General features: G+C 46.5%; 1 protein-coding gene across 21 annotated transcripts in view; it reads left to right on the forward strand.

Annotated features, from left to right (window-relative positions):
* The first annotated feature begins 6,581 nt into the window (after positions 1-6,581).
* CAMK2B (calcium/calmodulin dependent protein kinase II beta) overlaps positions 6,582-13,689 on the forward strand; it is a 1,630,344-nt gene continuing 1,623,236 nt past the window's right edge. For 2 of the 21 annotated variants that reach the window (XM_069618998.1, XM_069618994.1), the window contains exon 1: positions 6,658-7,090. In XM_069618998.1, coding sequence (XP_069475099.1) covers positions 7,026-7,090 — 65 coding nt within the window. In that variant the 5' untranslated portion in view covers positions 6,658-7,025. Of the gene's footprint in view, positions 7,091-13,689 lie in introns of all 21 variants that reach the window. The other 19 variants (XM_069618992.1, XM_069618996.1, XM_069618990.1 and 16 more) reach the window with 17 other exon arrangements.

The following is a 13,689-nucleotide window of genomic DNA, read 5'->3' on the forward strand; positions in this document are numbered from 1 at the left end:
AGAGAGCAGTTATAGTACTGAGGTTAATTTTGTTTTCCTCCTAGGGTAGTAGTCTCCAGGATGCCTCGCATTGTCTCTTTTTGGTGCAAATAGTTTTCAGGTGTGGGGTGTAGCAGGAGTTCAGATGGGCTTTGGGCTTGCTTTGTCTCATTTTGTATGGCGCGATTAAGTCAAGGGAAGTAGTCATGATTTTATTGTATTCATTCACTAGTGTCTCCGGGCCCAGGTTTTCTGGCAGGGAGTTAAGTGTGGGCAGAATCAGAGTAAGCTGTCAGGGATAATGTTTTTCTTATTCCTGGTTTGTGTGGGTGGGGCCAGTTGACTAGATATAAAGGCAGGTTTGTTGGTTGCTAGGGAGAATGCTACAATGTGGTGGTCTGACCAGATCTGGGGGTCGATAGACGAGATAGAGATGTTGCAGTTGTAATCTGCCACCCAGTCCAATATTCCCCCTTTGGTGTGGGTTGGGTGGAGTACTCTCTGGGTAAATCCAAGTTCAATATGAGTGTTGGCCACATTAGAAGCATGCAAGTTGTTAGAATCATTGAATCCTAGATGAATGTCTCCTAAAAGGATGACTTGTGAGGTGTTTTTCAGATTATTTGATAGGATGGTGGGGATGTCCTCCTCGAAGGTATCCATAGGGCCTGGAGGTCTGTATAGCAAATGGATTGTGAGAGTCTGAGAATTGTTGATAGATAGCTTGGCTGTGAGGCTTTCACGTGATTTGATGTCAAGGGTAGGAGCCAGTCTAATTTGGAGGTTAGCTTTAACAATGAGGGCTATGCCTCCGCAACGTGCGTTAATCCTATCAGCTCTTAGGATGGTGTATCCATCTGGGATGGCTAGCATAAGGTGTAGCCAGGTTTCCGTAATGGCTAAGAGGTCATCATTTTCAGTTTGGATAAGGTCAGATATCTCAATGGCATGTACAACCAATGATCTGGCGTTTATTAGGGCACATTTGAGATTGGGGCATTTAGGTGTCGCTATGTATTGGATTTTTGTGGATTGGGATTTGAGGATGTTATGGGTGCGTGGCCTATGTGCCGACCATGGGCTACGGCCATTTTTGTTGCTAGTGTTATCGATAGCAGTGCAGTGGCTAACTTTCTTTTGGTTAAAGGTGGAGAAGGTTCTGGCTAGCGATTCAAAGATTTTGGCTAGTCTTGAGCACAGTCTTCCATTTCTGAAGGTCGAATTTCATGGTTGGGTCCATTGGGTGGGAAGAGATTGTGAATTAACATAGTCGTTTATGTTGATCCATGATTTGGTCAGGGGCAGACTGGTTGGGGACATTATTAGGTTGTGAGTTGAAGGGAGGTCAGAAGTTAGATAGATAATATAATAGCAGACAAAGACTACTCATGTTGTGAGTTGGAACAGTGGTTGCACAGCTACTCTAATCTTGAGGGGTGTGTAAGTGTGCACTCAGGATAGTCTAATTACAGGTTGATAGTCGGTAGGTGCTATAAGCAATAGCCTGCATCAGGCGCTAGTCAAACTGGTTTTGTATATTCAAAGCATTTAGTCGGATTTGGAATGACGTGGATACAGTACAGTGAAGTTTACAATTACAAATGCAGTGGTACCGAAAGATAGGCTGATCCAAAAGTGGTGGCGCAGCTAACTTAGGACATTAGAATAGACTATTCTAAGGATAGGAGGCAGCCGTCAATAGGCTAGTTCAATGTGGGAATAAAATGGTGAGTCAAGTATCAAGTGCAGGAGGCAGAGGTTGAGCTGTTTCCAAATATACACGTATACAGTGAATTGGCAAGTTCAATGTGCAGTCAGCATTTATTAAATCTCAAGTGTGATAAGCAACTGATAAAGCTGTTGTGAACAACGAGGGAACAGTGAGACTACGGAATCAATATGCAAAGCAGTAGTGTGTTGGGCTTAGCGCGAGCAGCAATTAAATAAATAGTTACAATAAACAAAGACAGCGTAAGGCAATGTGGCACAAGGATTACAACAAGTACGGTTGATTGCAGGGTAAAAAGTTGCAGCAAGTGCAGTCTAGAATGCAGTCAAAGGAGCAGCTAATATTAGCCATCAGCTTTGTTAGAATACTTAGGGTCTGAGTTATGTGGGTAGGTAAGACATGAGTAGGTTGAATAAACAAAATGGCGCCAATCGAAATTTTCAAAAGGTTAAAGGATGGAATATTGATGATCTTTTCATCATCTGGGATGGTACCAATGTGGAGTGGTTAGACTTTGTTAAAATATTGAATGTCAACGATCTAAACCTGAAATTCACCCAGAGTAATAGCAAGACAGACATAATTTTCTTAGATGTCCGGGTAGCAGTGTCCCAGGGGGGCCTAGGTACTGATTTGCATAGAAAACCTACAAGTTCTAACATTCCCCTAGATGCAGATAGTAATCACCCTGAAGTGGAGTATCCCATATGGGGAATTTGTTCCCAAATTGAGACTTTTGACACTGAATGTGCCTTGATGGCCAAAATGTTTAAACACTATGGATATCCCAGAAAGCTAGAGACATGGATAGTTCCTCTCTCCTGGTAGACAATACTGTCTTGTTACACACTACTGACATGGGAGATGTTCGACTTATTTTAACTTTTGATAATGAAGCACTTAACATACGCAAGGTCATGCAGAGACATTGGCTTGTTTTAAAATTAGATGAACACCTGAACACATTACTGGGTGAATGAGTGAATATAACATTTCGCAGATCAATCTCACTCAAAGACATTCTGGTCCCCAGTTTTATGAACCCAGCGATTCGTAAATTAGATAATAATTGGCTTAAGACCAAGCTATCAGGTTTTCATAAATGCCAAAAATGCAAGGCGTGTCAGTATGCTATAAACACTGCTAGTTATCATCACCCTATACTAGATTTAAAAAAAGTTGAAATCAAGCATCGCATTACCTGTGAGAGAGAATTTGTAGTGTATGTGCTAAGCTGTCCATGTCAAAAATGGTATGTGGGGAGCACAATAGGAAAACTTGTATGTGCTCCAACACATACAAGCGATAAAAAATGTTGATCCCACTTACCCCATGGCGTTACACTTTCAGAATGAACATGGAGGAAGAATAGATGGGTTCACATATTTTGGCATTGACACAGTTTTGAAATCCCCGAGAGGAGGAAATCGGGAGCTTTTGCTCAGACAGTTGGAAACCAGTATTATTCTAGATCTCGAAACAAAGAAACCTAGAGGTCATAACCTCGATGAGGAACTATATACGTTTTTGGGTACCTGAGTGCATTACCCCTTTCTTTGTTCTTTTGCTTTCTGCTCCTCTCCTCCTATTTTCTATATTTCTATATATATATTGTTTTTTCTTTCTTGCTGATGGCTTTACACTACACAGTCAGATGGGTTTTGACTGATTAGCACATTGAATTTGTGGGATTAAATCATATCTATGTATATATAGCAGGGAGGTTTGTCCCCTTGATGTGTATTTCTTGTTGATTTTGTTTCTGCTTTGTATTTACATTGTGGTTACTATTATTATTTTTAGTATACTATATAGTACAAGGCTTCTCTCGTTCTTGATATTTTTTATATATTTTTTTTATCATCCTTTGCTTTTGGCAAAAGTGGGTGATTTAGATTTTTGAACACAAAAATGTTTGGACTTTTGCATATTATGTTCTATACTAGTAGTTATATTGCCCAACATGCAGGGGACATATATATGACATGTATAGTTCTGCCAATGTAACATTTGTAATTTATAAGGCTATTTGTGACTACAGTTTTTATTGTGCACTAGACACTTTATTTGCAGCTGCTACTGCAATTATTACACTATGCACCTTGAGGCACTATGCACTTTACGACATCTGATGTCAGTGTTTATTGCTGCTATACATATTTGCACATGTCACATTCCTTTGTTTTTATGAAATGTTCATGAACAAATATTAGAGCATATTTAAAGATATGCATACTATGTTGCCATTGAGGCATACATGCTAATGGGAACATCATGGCTGGTCAATGGGTTGTGTCATTTTAATACTTTGAATGGTTATTTTTGTACTTCATCAGCTAATCGAAACCCTCCCCCCAATTTAGCTCATTCTGCTCTTGAGCCTGTTCTAAACATCCGCACTTGCAGTATATACAGATCTTCAAAGCACATACTGGTTATCTGCGCGTGCTGTTATATTTCTGCAGAGCTCTTTTGAGCCTGGTTTAATTATCCGCACTTGCGGTATACATAGACCCAGAAAGCAGATCCTCGCTATTTACGAGTGTAGCTGCATTTCTATAGACCAGCCGTGCCGGTTCTTATTGGCCTGCATTAGCATGTATAGATTTGTTGTATTGTGCTCTGTGCAGGGCATTCGTACTCCGTTTCTCTTTTAAAATGGCAGATGTCTTTTACCAGAATGCATAGAGCATTGATTGTTAGACACTCTATATTCAAGTATAGAGTGACAAGTATATATTGCTGTCCATCATTTGTGTTCATTTACCCACGTGATCAAGTGGTCAGTGTACGTCGAAACACGCCGTCCTTTTAACCAGGTTTCTCATTTTTCTCGCAGTACACTGAAAATAAAATACATGATGTTGCTGGGATTGTTTGTGCCACGTTTCCTTGTTGCTGTAAGGACATTTCACCCTCAGCTGCTCTCGGAGTGCAGCCCATCTCATGTACATAGTACGAGGAGTTTTTGAATATATATATATATTTATATTTTCACTGACAAAACTTTAGTTAAAGTGTATCTAAACTGAGCAGATTTAACACAAGAAAACCCTTGAAATTCAGTGGATGTGAGAAGTCATGACCAGAATAACTTGGGACATTCCCGTTGATGTCCCCCATAATGCTATGCCCCTGCATAATTCCATTTTGTATGTCATTGGGACTCCCTTCTCTTATAATGTGTATGTGCTCATGGGCTTTGCAACGGGAACATGCCATGGGCACTATACATCTCTTTTGGGCCCACTAGCCAGGGCATTCGGCCCTGCCCACTGTATATTTTAAAACACGACTGGGGCACTAGCAATGACTTCCGGCTGTGTCCACTGTATGTTTCTTTTAGTCCCACTAGGTGGCCACGGCCAAACATCTCTGTTGGGCCCCAGTGAGCATAGCCTTCGAACGTACCCACTGTTTATTTTAAAACACTTCCAGTCCACTTGTCACTTTTTTCTTGTAATAATCAATTTGTTTACCGCCTTTTAACTGCGTTTATGGTAACAATGTAATACAGATAACCGCGGTTATCTTTAGGCGCCCGATAGCTGCGGTTGTCCATAAAAACAGCGTAAAAATCAAAAAGTTTTCCCTGCCCTCCCTGGCACTCACTAAATGTCCTCCTGCTCCTTGCATCCTCCCCCGAATCCCCTGACCAAATAGTTCCCTCCCTAGCTATCTCCCATGCCCCCAACACTTGTTTCGTGTGATGCACTTTCATTCCTGATCTCTTTTTCTTTCACAACCGCGGTTATCCTGCCGAATAACAGTGGTATGAGAAATCGTGTGTGCTCTGAACTTGGTCCCTAGCTTCCCCCACAGCTCCCCAATTTCACAGGGTGTCCTCTTTCCCCCTACCCACCTCTAGCCTGATGTCATCATGTTTCCACCTGGAAATGTATTTTTTTGTTTCTTTTCATTTTCGGCTAGCCATGGTTATTCCCATAATAACCACAGTTATCTCTCACATTAATCCAAAAAAATGTTTTTTTCATTTGTAAAAAGTCACTCTGCTGCAAAGCACCATGGGGGGTATAGCTATAATTTGGGGAGAAGGGGGCACCCCCTTCTCCATCAAATATTTTAAAAACTAAAGGACACAATTACCCCACACCCACCCCCCTCCCAGAAATCACATCTTGCCCAAGATTGTTTCGTACCTGGTCCAATTCCGTCCAGTGGTTTTGTCTGTGCACTGGAGCAACATTTTGACTTTTTCTCTATGGGGAAAATGAACGGGGGACTAGGCCTAAAAAGCTTTTTTTTTCTTTCTTAAATACAGAATTTTCCCAAAATGTCCAGTTTCTGGGGGGTGGGCGGGAGGCGGAGGAGCGTGACATATTTTTTGTTTGCAAAATTTCAGCTAAATCCGTCGGCAGGAGCCAAAAATCATTAGCAATTTGTTTTCCGGTTTCCTATGCATCTCGATGCTCAGATTAACTTTATTGTGTTGACCGCTGCACTATAATGCATACCCACAATGCCTTGACAATTTGGTTCAGAGCTGGAGGTGAACTTCCAGGGATGGGTGATGGGTGGTGTTGTGCAATGTGTGACTTGGCTCAAATGGACTATCCTACGTTCACATTTCAGGTGGAGGGTTTTTTTCGCCTTCTTAAACCCACCATAACTTTATTGTTTTATATATATATATATATAGAATGTATTTGTTTTCTCACTTGCTTTCTTGCTTGTTTTCCCATTGCTCGCCTTCCTATCTATCTCCCCTCCCCACCCCTCTCCCTTTATCTCTCCACTACCTTGCACTGCTCACATGCCTTATTCCCCTTTACTCTTCCGAGTTCTCGCTTTCCTTGCGCACACTGTCTCCCCTTCACCCGTCTTGGTTCTCTCTCGTTTCTCGCCTCTTCTTGCTGTCATTCTCTCTTGCTCCCCCTCCCTCCCGCTCCCTCTCGCCCTCCCCTTGCACGCCTTCCTTCTGTTCCCCCTCCCCCCATCGAGCACCCTCCCCCTGCTTCCCTCCCTCTCATACACACACACACACACTGTGTGCACCTGTCAAGGAGCCGGATCCCCCCTCAGCTGCGGCTGCTCTTCCCTGCCCCTTGAATTCTGTATTCTCTCTCCCTTCCCCTTTCCTACTCGTCGCTCCCCTCCGTATCTATTGAAGCGAATTTCTACACGAGACCGCCAATCAACGATCGCGAACCCCCCCACCTCCTCGCACGCCCAGGAAAAGGGCGAGCTTAATTTCCTATTTTTCGGGAAATACAGGCAAAAAAAGGTGTAAACGAGGAACGCCGGTGGTTCGAAGTGGGGGCTATCGGAGGAAGTCCAGACAGCGCCCAGCACCGCCATGGCCAACACCGCCACCTGCACCCGCTTCACCGATGAATACCAGCTCTATGAGGAGATTGGCAAGTAAGCGACATAAAAGCGATCGCGGTGGATGCATGGTTTGACGGAGTAATGTAACTGCTGTATCTGCGAGTGACATGATTGTGTGTGTCGCAGACTGTGATACGGTTTACCGTGCCGGTACAATGACGCGGTTGGTGTATTGCCTATTGTACAGCGGTGGGCCTGCACACGTTTGTGGTTGGCGGTACCCTGGCGCAGCGCGCACAGCGACCGTCACTGGTGGAGCTGGTGCAGTGACTGGACGACCTGTCAATACTTTACACCCACATATGGTTTTAGTGCAATTTGAGCTGTGCCCGACCTGTCACACCCGGCACCAGCATGAGGATGGGATGGCGAGGCTGATGTATATGGGCGCTGTGTTGTACCCGGTCCCCAGAATAGAGGCGTATCCAACTCCACGCTCGTGTGCATTACATGACCTGCCCCCCACTGGCCGCTAGACCCGCACCGGTGTCAAGCTGCCAACCCGCGGCCAGACATCGTATCCACGGGCAAACAGATCAGTCGCACCACCCAGAACTATCGCATGAATGGCGGCAGCTGGCCCGCGGCGGTGCGGTCTGGGCTGTGCCGACTGGCCGCACCCAGCAATGGCATGGCGGCAGATGGTGCCGTACGGGCTGAGCTGCACGGTGGCAGCTGGCGCTGTGCTGCCTGTGCCCGACCGGCCGCACCCGGCACCAGTGCAGTGAAGTCTGTCCCTTCCACTGGTGGCCTGGAGCGGTAAGGGCAGTGCCCGACCTGCACCCCAGCGCCGCCTACGCTTATGCAGCGTGCCCTGGGCGCAGCGCTTACCAAGAGCATGACAACAACTGCCATGCTGTGCAGTGCGTAGCCCTGATCCACTGCACCGCAAGGCAGGTCCCTAAGATGCGGTATATATATATATACATACATATACACTCATTCATTCACTCACTCACAACTGGCGCGCCTCCCTGGCGCAGGGCGTGGGACTGGGAGGAAGGGTGCATATGTGCAGCCCGGGGCAACGCTGGGAATGGACACGTTTGATGTGTTCAGGCGACCTACATCCCGTGTATGCGCTGGAGAACAACGTTCGAACCAGGGCCTGATTCACACATCGTTTTTCATAGGGCGCATCCTATTGAAAAACGCGTTGTGAATCAGGCCATATCCGTGTAAGTTATCCGTGGCACTGTTATGCGCGTGCTGTTGTACGCCTGCTTTTTGCGCTTTATGCCACAGAATGTACAGTCTGTCTGAGCATGTGGGTTGCCTAGCTGAATGCACGCATTTGTAGGTTACTGTACTCGAATGACATTATGTGGCATATTGATATCTGTTGAAGGCATGCCGTGCGTGCGTGCGTGCGTGCATACTTACAACACTACATGTACATGCCTCGATGTGATGTGTGGGTGGATCTGCGTGGGTGTATTTATAGCTTTGTGTGGAGCTGTCCCCTCGTCCTTTTTGTGTGTCGATGTGCAGGCATTTTCACCAATGTGTGCTTTCCTGTCTCCATTCACCTTTGTGTCTCGTGTCTGTCTTTGAGTGCGTGTCAGTCCCCATGTCTGTGCCTGTATGTTCTTGTCATTGGGCGTGTGTGTGTGTTTATGTCTCTCTGTGCTTCTATGGCACATTGTGTATGTGTTTGTGCCTGCCAGTCTTTGTGGTCCTTTGTGTCTACGGGCCTGATTTACAACGCGTTTAAAAGGGAAAATCCCATTGAACAACGCTTTGTAAATCAGGCCTTGTACGCCTGTTGCAGTTTGTGTCTCCCAGTAGGTGTTGTTGTCACTTTGCGCGTGCCACTGATTCCCATGCTGTCTTTGTGTCCACGTGTCAGTGTACCTGTCCGTCTCTGAGACAGGATGTGTGTTTGACTGTGTGTGTGTCAGCCAATCTTAATGTCTCTATGAGAATGTGTGTGTGGCTGGTTTTCTGTCCGTGTTAGTGTGTAGGTCATTATCTGTTGGCCTGTCTGTCTCAGCATCTCTGGGCCATTTAGTGTGTATTTCTATCTTTAAGGCATTGCCTGTGCCTGGTTGTGTGCCTGTCTGGCATTGTGTCTCTGTGAACGAGTGTGAGTCTGGTTGTGAATCTGCCACTGTGTCTGTGTGGACGCGCATCCCTGTCTCCCTCTATGGCTCTATGTCCGTGGCGTCTGTGTTGCGTGTGTCCATGCATCTGTTGGTCCTTCCATCTTACTGTTGCATTTGTCGATATGTGTCTGCATGCTGTGGGTGTCTCTTGTGTAATATTCGTGTGTACTTGTCGCTGTATGCCGTATTTGTGTCATTTCGCTGGTATGTCTGTGGGTAGATGTGTGTGTACCTGTCTGTCACATCATGCACGCACCATTTATGTATCCATTTGTGTGAGTGTCTGTGCAATTGTCTAGACGCATATGATTGTCTATGTGCAGGTGTGTGTATCTGTCTATCTTTCTCTGTTTTCCTGTTTGTGTGTCGGTGTTTATCTATCGTTCCTTGTACGCGTCTATCAGTTACTGGTTGTCCACGTGTCTGTCTGTGCGTGTGCCTGTAAGTTCGTGTTTCTATTTGTACGTCTGAAAAGACCCACGTGCTCTTTTGTCTCTGCCTGTCTTCATGTGAATGCCTGCGTTTTGTATATACATAGCGCGTATGGCTGCCTGCATTATTTGTCTATACACATCTGTGTACATACGTACCCGCCTTCTGGTCTTTCCCAAGTTTATGTGTGGTTTTGTATACGGGTGTATGGCTGTATGTTTTTTTCAGCACGATTCTGTGACCCCCCCCCTTCCCCCATCTCCGTTTATTAATATTTCTTATTACATGTTCTCCCCCAGCTCTGCTCCCATTGGCCGGAGATGCAGAAGCGTGGGCAGGGGCTGCAAATAGCAGCAGGTTCATGTGGTGGTGGGCAGACTCTGCAGAATTCTCTCTGTGCGCTGCCTGCCCTTACACCCGCTCCCTGTGGATGCAAGCCCCGGTTAATACATTACCGGCACACCAGTCTTGTGGGATATTGTTGGCTGCATTTGCGCATTTCAACCCTGAAATGTATTCAGTCCGAACGGGGCGAGATTGGGAAAATGTCCCTTCGACGTTTCCGTCCTCCACCCCAGTCTGTCTATTCACTGCCAGTGGGGACGAGGTCTGTCTGCAGAGGGGGAAGGGAGGTAGATATGGGGGAGGGGGCTGGCACGGGGCAGGCTCCCCCACCCGGGGATGTGATAACATGTAATGATGTCATGTATGATTTATAGGCAGAGTGACGGGTGTCGAGCTGAGCGCGGGGAAGCAACACGCGCATTTTTAGACGCACACTCCATGGGATTCTGCAGGTGCTCCCATCGGCAGTAGCTTATGCCGATGAGAATTTGGAGCTCTTCGCGATTGGCTGGGGGAGGGGAGCCATGCTCCGCAGTCAGGGAATATGAGGGAGTGTCACCATTACGCATTCAAGGGAGGCTTGTTCTGTGGCGGACCGGTCAGGCGGTTACACCATATGCAATGACAGTAGCGATGCTAGCGACAATGGCAATGCGGTCCAGTGTGCGTTATTTGCTCTACCGGCCGCATCTCAATCTATTTTCGTCCCGAACGAGAGCAGGGTTTCAACGCTATTTAGTGCAGCCTGGATATTTTTAGGCTTCGGTGGAGAGCGAGCTTTGGCCCCCTTCAAGGCGCCCCACTCACTGCCTTTTCCCCCCATATGCCCGCAGGCCGCAGCCCATACCTGGCCCCTCCTTCCCACACTGCAGTCTTGTATGTCTGGGAACTGCCCCGGCCTCCACCCGCCACGCGCACGGCGGTCACCATCGAAAGATATCCCCGCCCGTGCACCTATCAGAGCGTGGGCATCCCTGAATGCTGGTCTTTTATAGTCTTGCTGACACATTGTATATAGGTTGTGTAACACGCACCTCGCACCTAGGTGCCTTGTTATCACCTACTACGTATATGTTTTTAACAATTGAATTATAGTGTTACATATCATGTATTGGCACATATAATTTGATGGCAGTTCTGTATAACACCTCCTTCATCCTACGCGTCAGATTCGTCTTTGGAAGGATGACGGGCTGGGATGGTCTTGCAGGGATTCAAACTTGTGCCTGCAGCTTGCATGTCAGCGCTGAGAGCATTTAAGCTGCTGAGCTATCCCCATTGGGATCTGCTCATGTGCGGAATGCAGAGTGCACCTAGCATGACACCCACCTACTCATCTGCTCACTGCTCATGTGCGGAATGCAGAGTGCACCTAGCATGACACCCACCTACTCATCTGCTCACTGCTCATGTGCGGAATGCAGAGTGCACCTAGCATGACACCCACCTACTCATCTGCTCACTAACATTATTTATAATCTGTGATTCACAATTGGCATACATATATCTCTGAGATAGGTGACTTAATCGCTAGGGATTGGAATCTGAGACCAGAAGACTACACAGAGAACGCTACACAGATGTACCAAATATGTTTAGACGTTGCAATATGCGGTTCTTTACATAGGACACGCCATTCACTGAGCTATCTTGGATTGGGTTATGTGACCTGTAGCCCCCATGCAAAATGCTGCAGCTGGGAATCAACCCACTGCACACTCTTTTTAATATTGCTGTACAGTTCTCGTGGCATACCCCGTCCAACACTATACGATTCGATTCATGGAAAAATGCACATAGATCCCGCAAAACCTGTGCGCCGAGAATGACGCAAAGTAACCCTATATGCAAGTCTGCCGGAATGCCCCTGACACGCCCCCATGCAAAGCAAATCCAGCCACACCTTTGCGGGCTCCCCGGGCGTAAACTCATGTACCCTGCAAACCCTGCATGGGTTCCCCCGCAAGTAAGCCAGCACCTCGTAGAGACTGCGTGGGGTCCCCCTGTCTGTTACCGGCACCCCGACAACATGCATACCAATTTCCATAAGTCAGGCAATGCTATGGTTAATTTGCGTGCAAAACCCAGTAAATCGTTTCTGTACTCTGCTACACTGCGTACGTGCATCCCTAGATTAGATCAGAACCCTGTCTGCGTGCATGCACCCCTAAATCCTACATGCGATCCCACCTCTGCGCAGAGATTCCGTTGCGCAAGTGTCTCTACTCTGTTTGCTTGGCTTTGGGTGGCGGATAGATTGAGAGCTTTACATGGGCATTTCCTGATGAGAGGTTACACAGTCAGATCCATGAATACGCTTGCTTGTGCGCATGTGTGAGTTTGCGGTGGACTGTCTGCTGGCCATCCCTCGTAATGCCCACATTTTTCCTTGTTCTTCCTCATTTTGCGTGTTCCGCTCCCCTACTCTGGTCTCTGCGCAGGCCACAACCATGCTCTGCGTGGTGTCTTGCGCAAGGCACTCGCCCGCTCGCAGAGACGTGCCAAGCCGGCATGTGGTCCCCCCAAAGTACGAAAAAGTCCTGCACAGTCCATTCCATGAATCGACCAAAGCGGTTTTGCGCACGGTTTGGTGCGCAAAGTCCCTATTTACTGTGCAAAAAATTCCATGACTCAAGGTCTTTGTGTGTTATTATAGTCAATGGCAATAGTGTTGTGAGTACTTGGCATGGTGTGGGGGCATTGGACACAGGGAATCTTTTTGGTGGTGCTTTTAAGTTTTAGATGTGCAGAATACAGAGGAGAGTTTGGTGTACGTAAATGTTTACAACCCATTACTTGAAAAATGTCAATTTAATGTTTGGCTCTACCTCAAGAGCCAGTCCGCCCCCCCCTTCTCTCTCCTGCAGTAGAGTTAAGCTAAGTAGCCTACCACAATGCCAACTTGCTTTCACCATGAAGCCTCTTAATTACCCTCTTGCTCTGCTCTTTTCTCTCTCTCTACCACCCACTTTATTTACAGCATGTATCAAAGAATTGTCATTAGAATTATTTTAATTTGTAAGAATCATGGATTTCTTTCCAAAGAACTTTGGGATTGGATGGTCCGCTGACCTATTTTGAGTTGATTTTCTATTTTATTTTAAAATATATTTACTTTGGTCAATATTTTTACACACATTAATGGGCAAGACCTTTTTTTAGGAACCGCCCCCAAATATTGCATCATGACGTGTAAGAGCCCCCCTCGATTTCTTATATCACTTGAAGCACTGGCTACCACTCCTTGCGACCTGTCTCCCTGTCATATCCATCTCCCTCTGTGCTCTACTCCTATTTCACTCTCCTCAGCCTCCTTTGCTGGTTTAGCCAGAGTGAGTTGGTGCGAGGCTGCAAAGAGAGAGATTAGATGACAGGGCTGGAAGGAACAGGTAGGAGGTCTAGGGGACTTGTTCATTGGGCATAGTTATTCACAGGGAGAGAATGTAAGAAAATATGGCTGCGTAGAAGCTCTGATTCTTCGATCAGGAACAGTTTTCGGCCAGGCTTTTGCGTCCTAGGATGGAGGTTCTGAAGGCCTTGTAGGAGCAGTAAAAAACTGTGAGCTGGATTCAGTACCCACTGGAGTTCAGCTAATAAATATGCCTGGGATCCCAACCTTTTTCGGTTTGCAGGTTCAAGCGTACTACGACCGTAACGGCGGTAACTGCGTCGGGAAATGCCAGGAATGAGTAGGTGCAGCTCAATATTTTCAGATGGGAGAAGGTGGGCTTGAGCAGTGTTTTTGACTGC

Source organism: Ambystoma mexicanum, chromosome 10 (genome assembly GCF_040938575.1).
Source record: "Ambystoma mexicanum isolate Mex_15411 chromosome 10, UKY_AmexF1_1, whole genome shotgun sequence".
NCBI lineage: Eukaryota > Metazoa > Chordata > Amphibia > Caudata > Ambystomatidae > Ambystoma > Ambystoma mexicanum.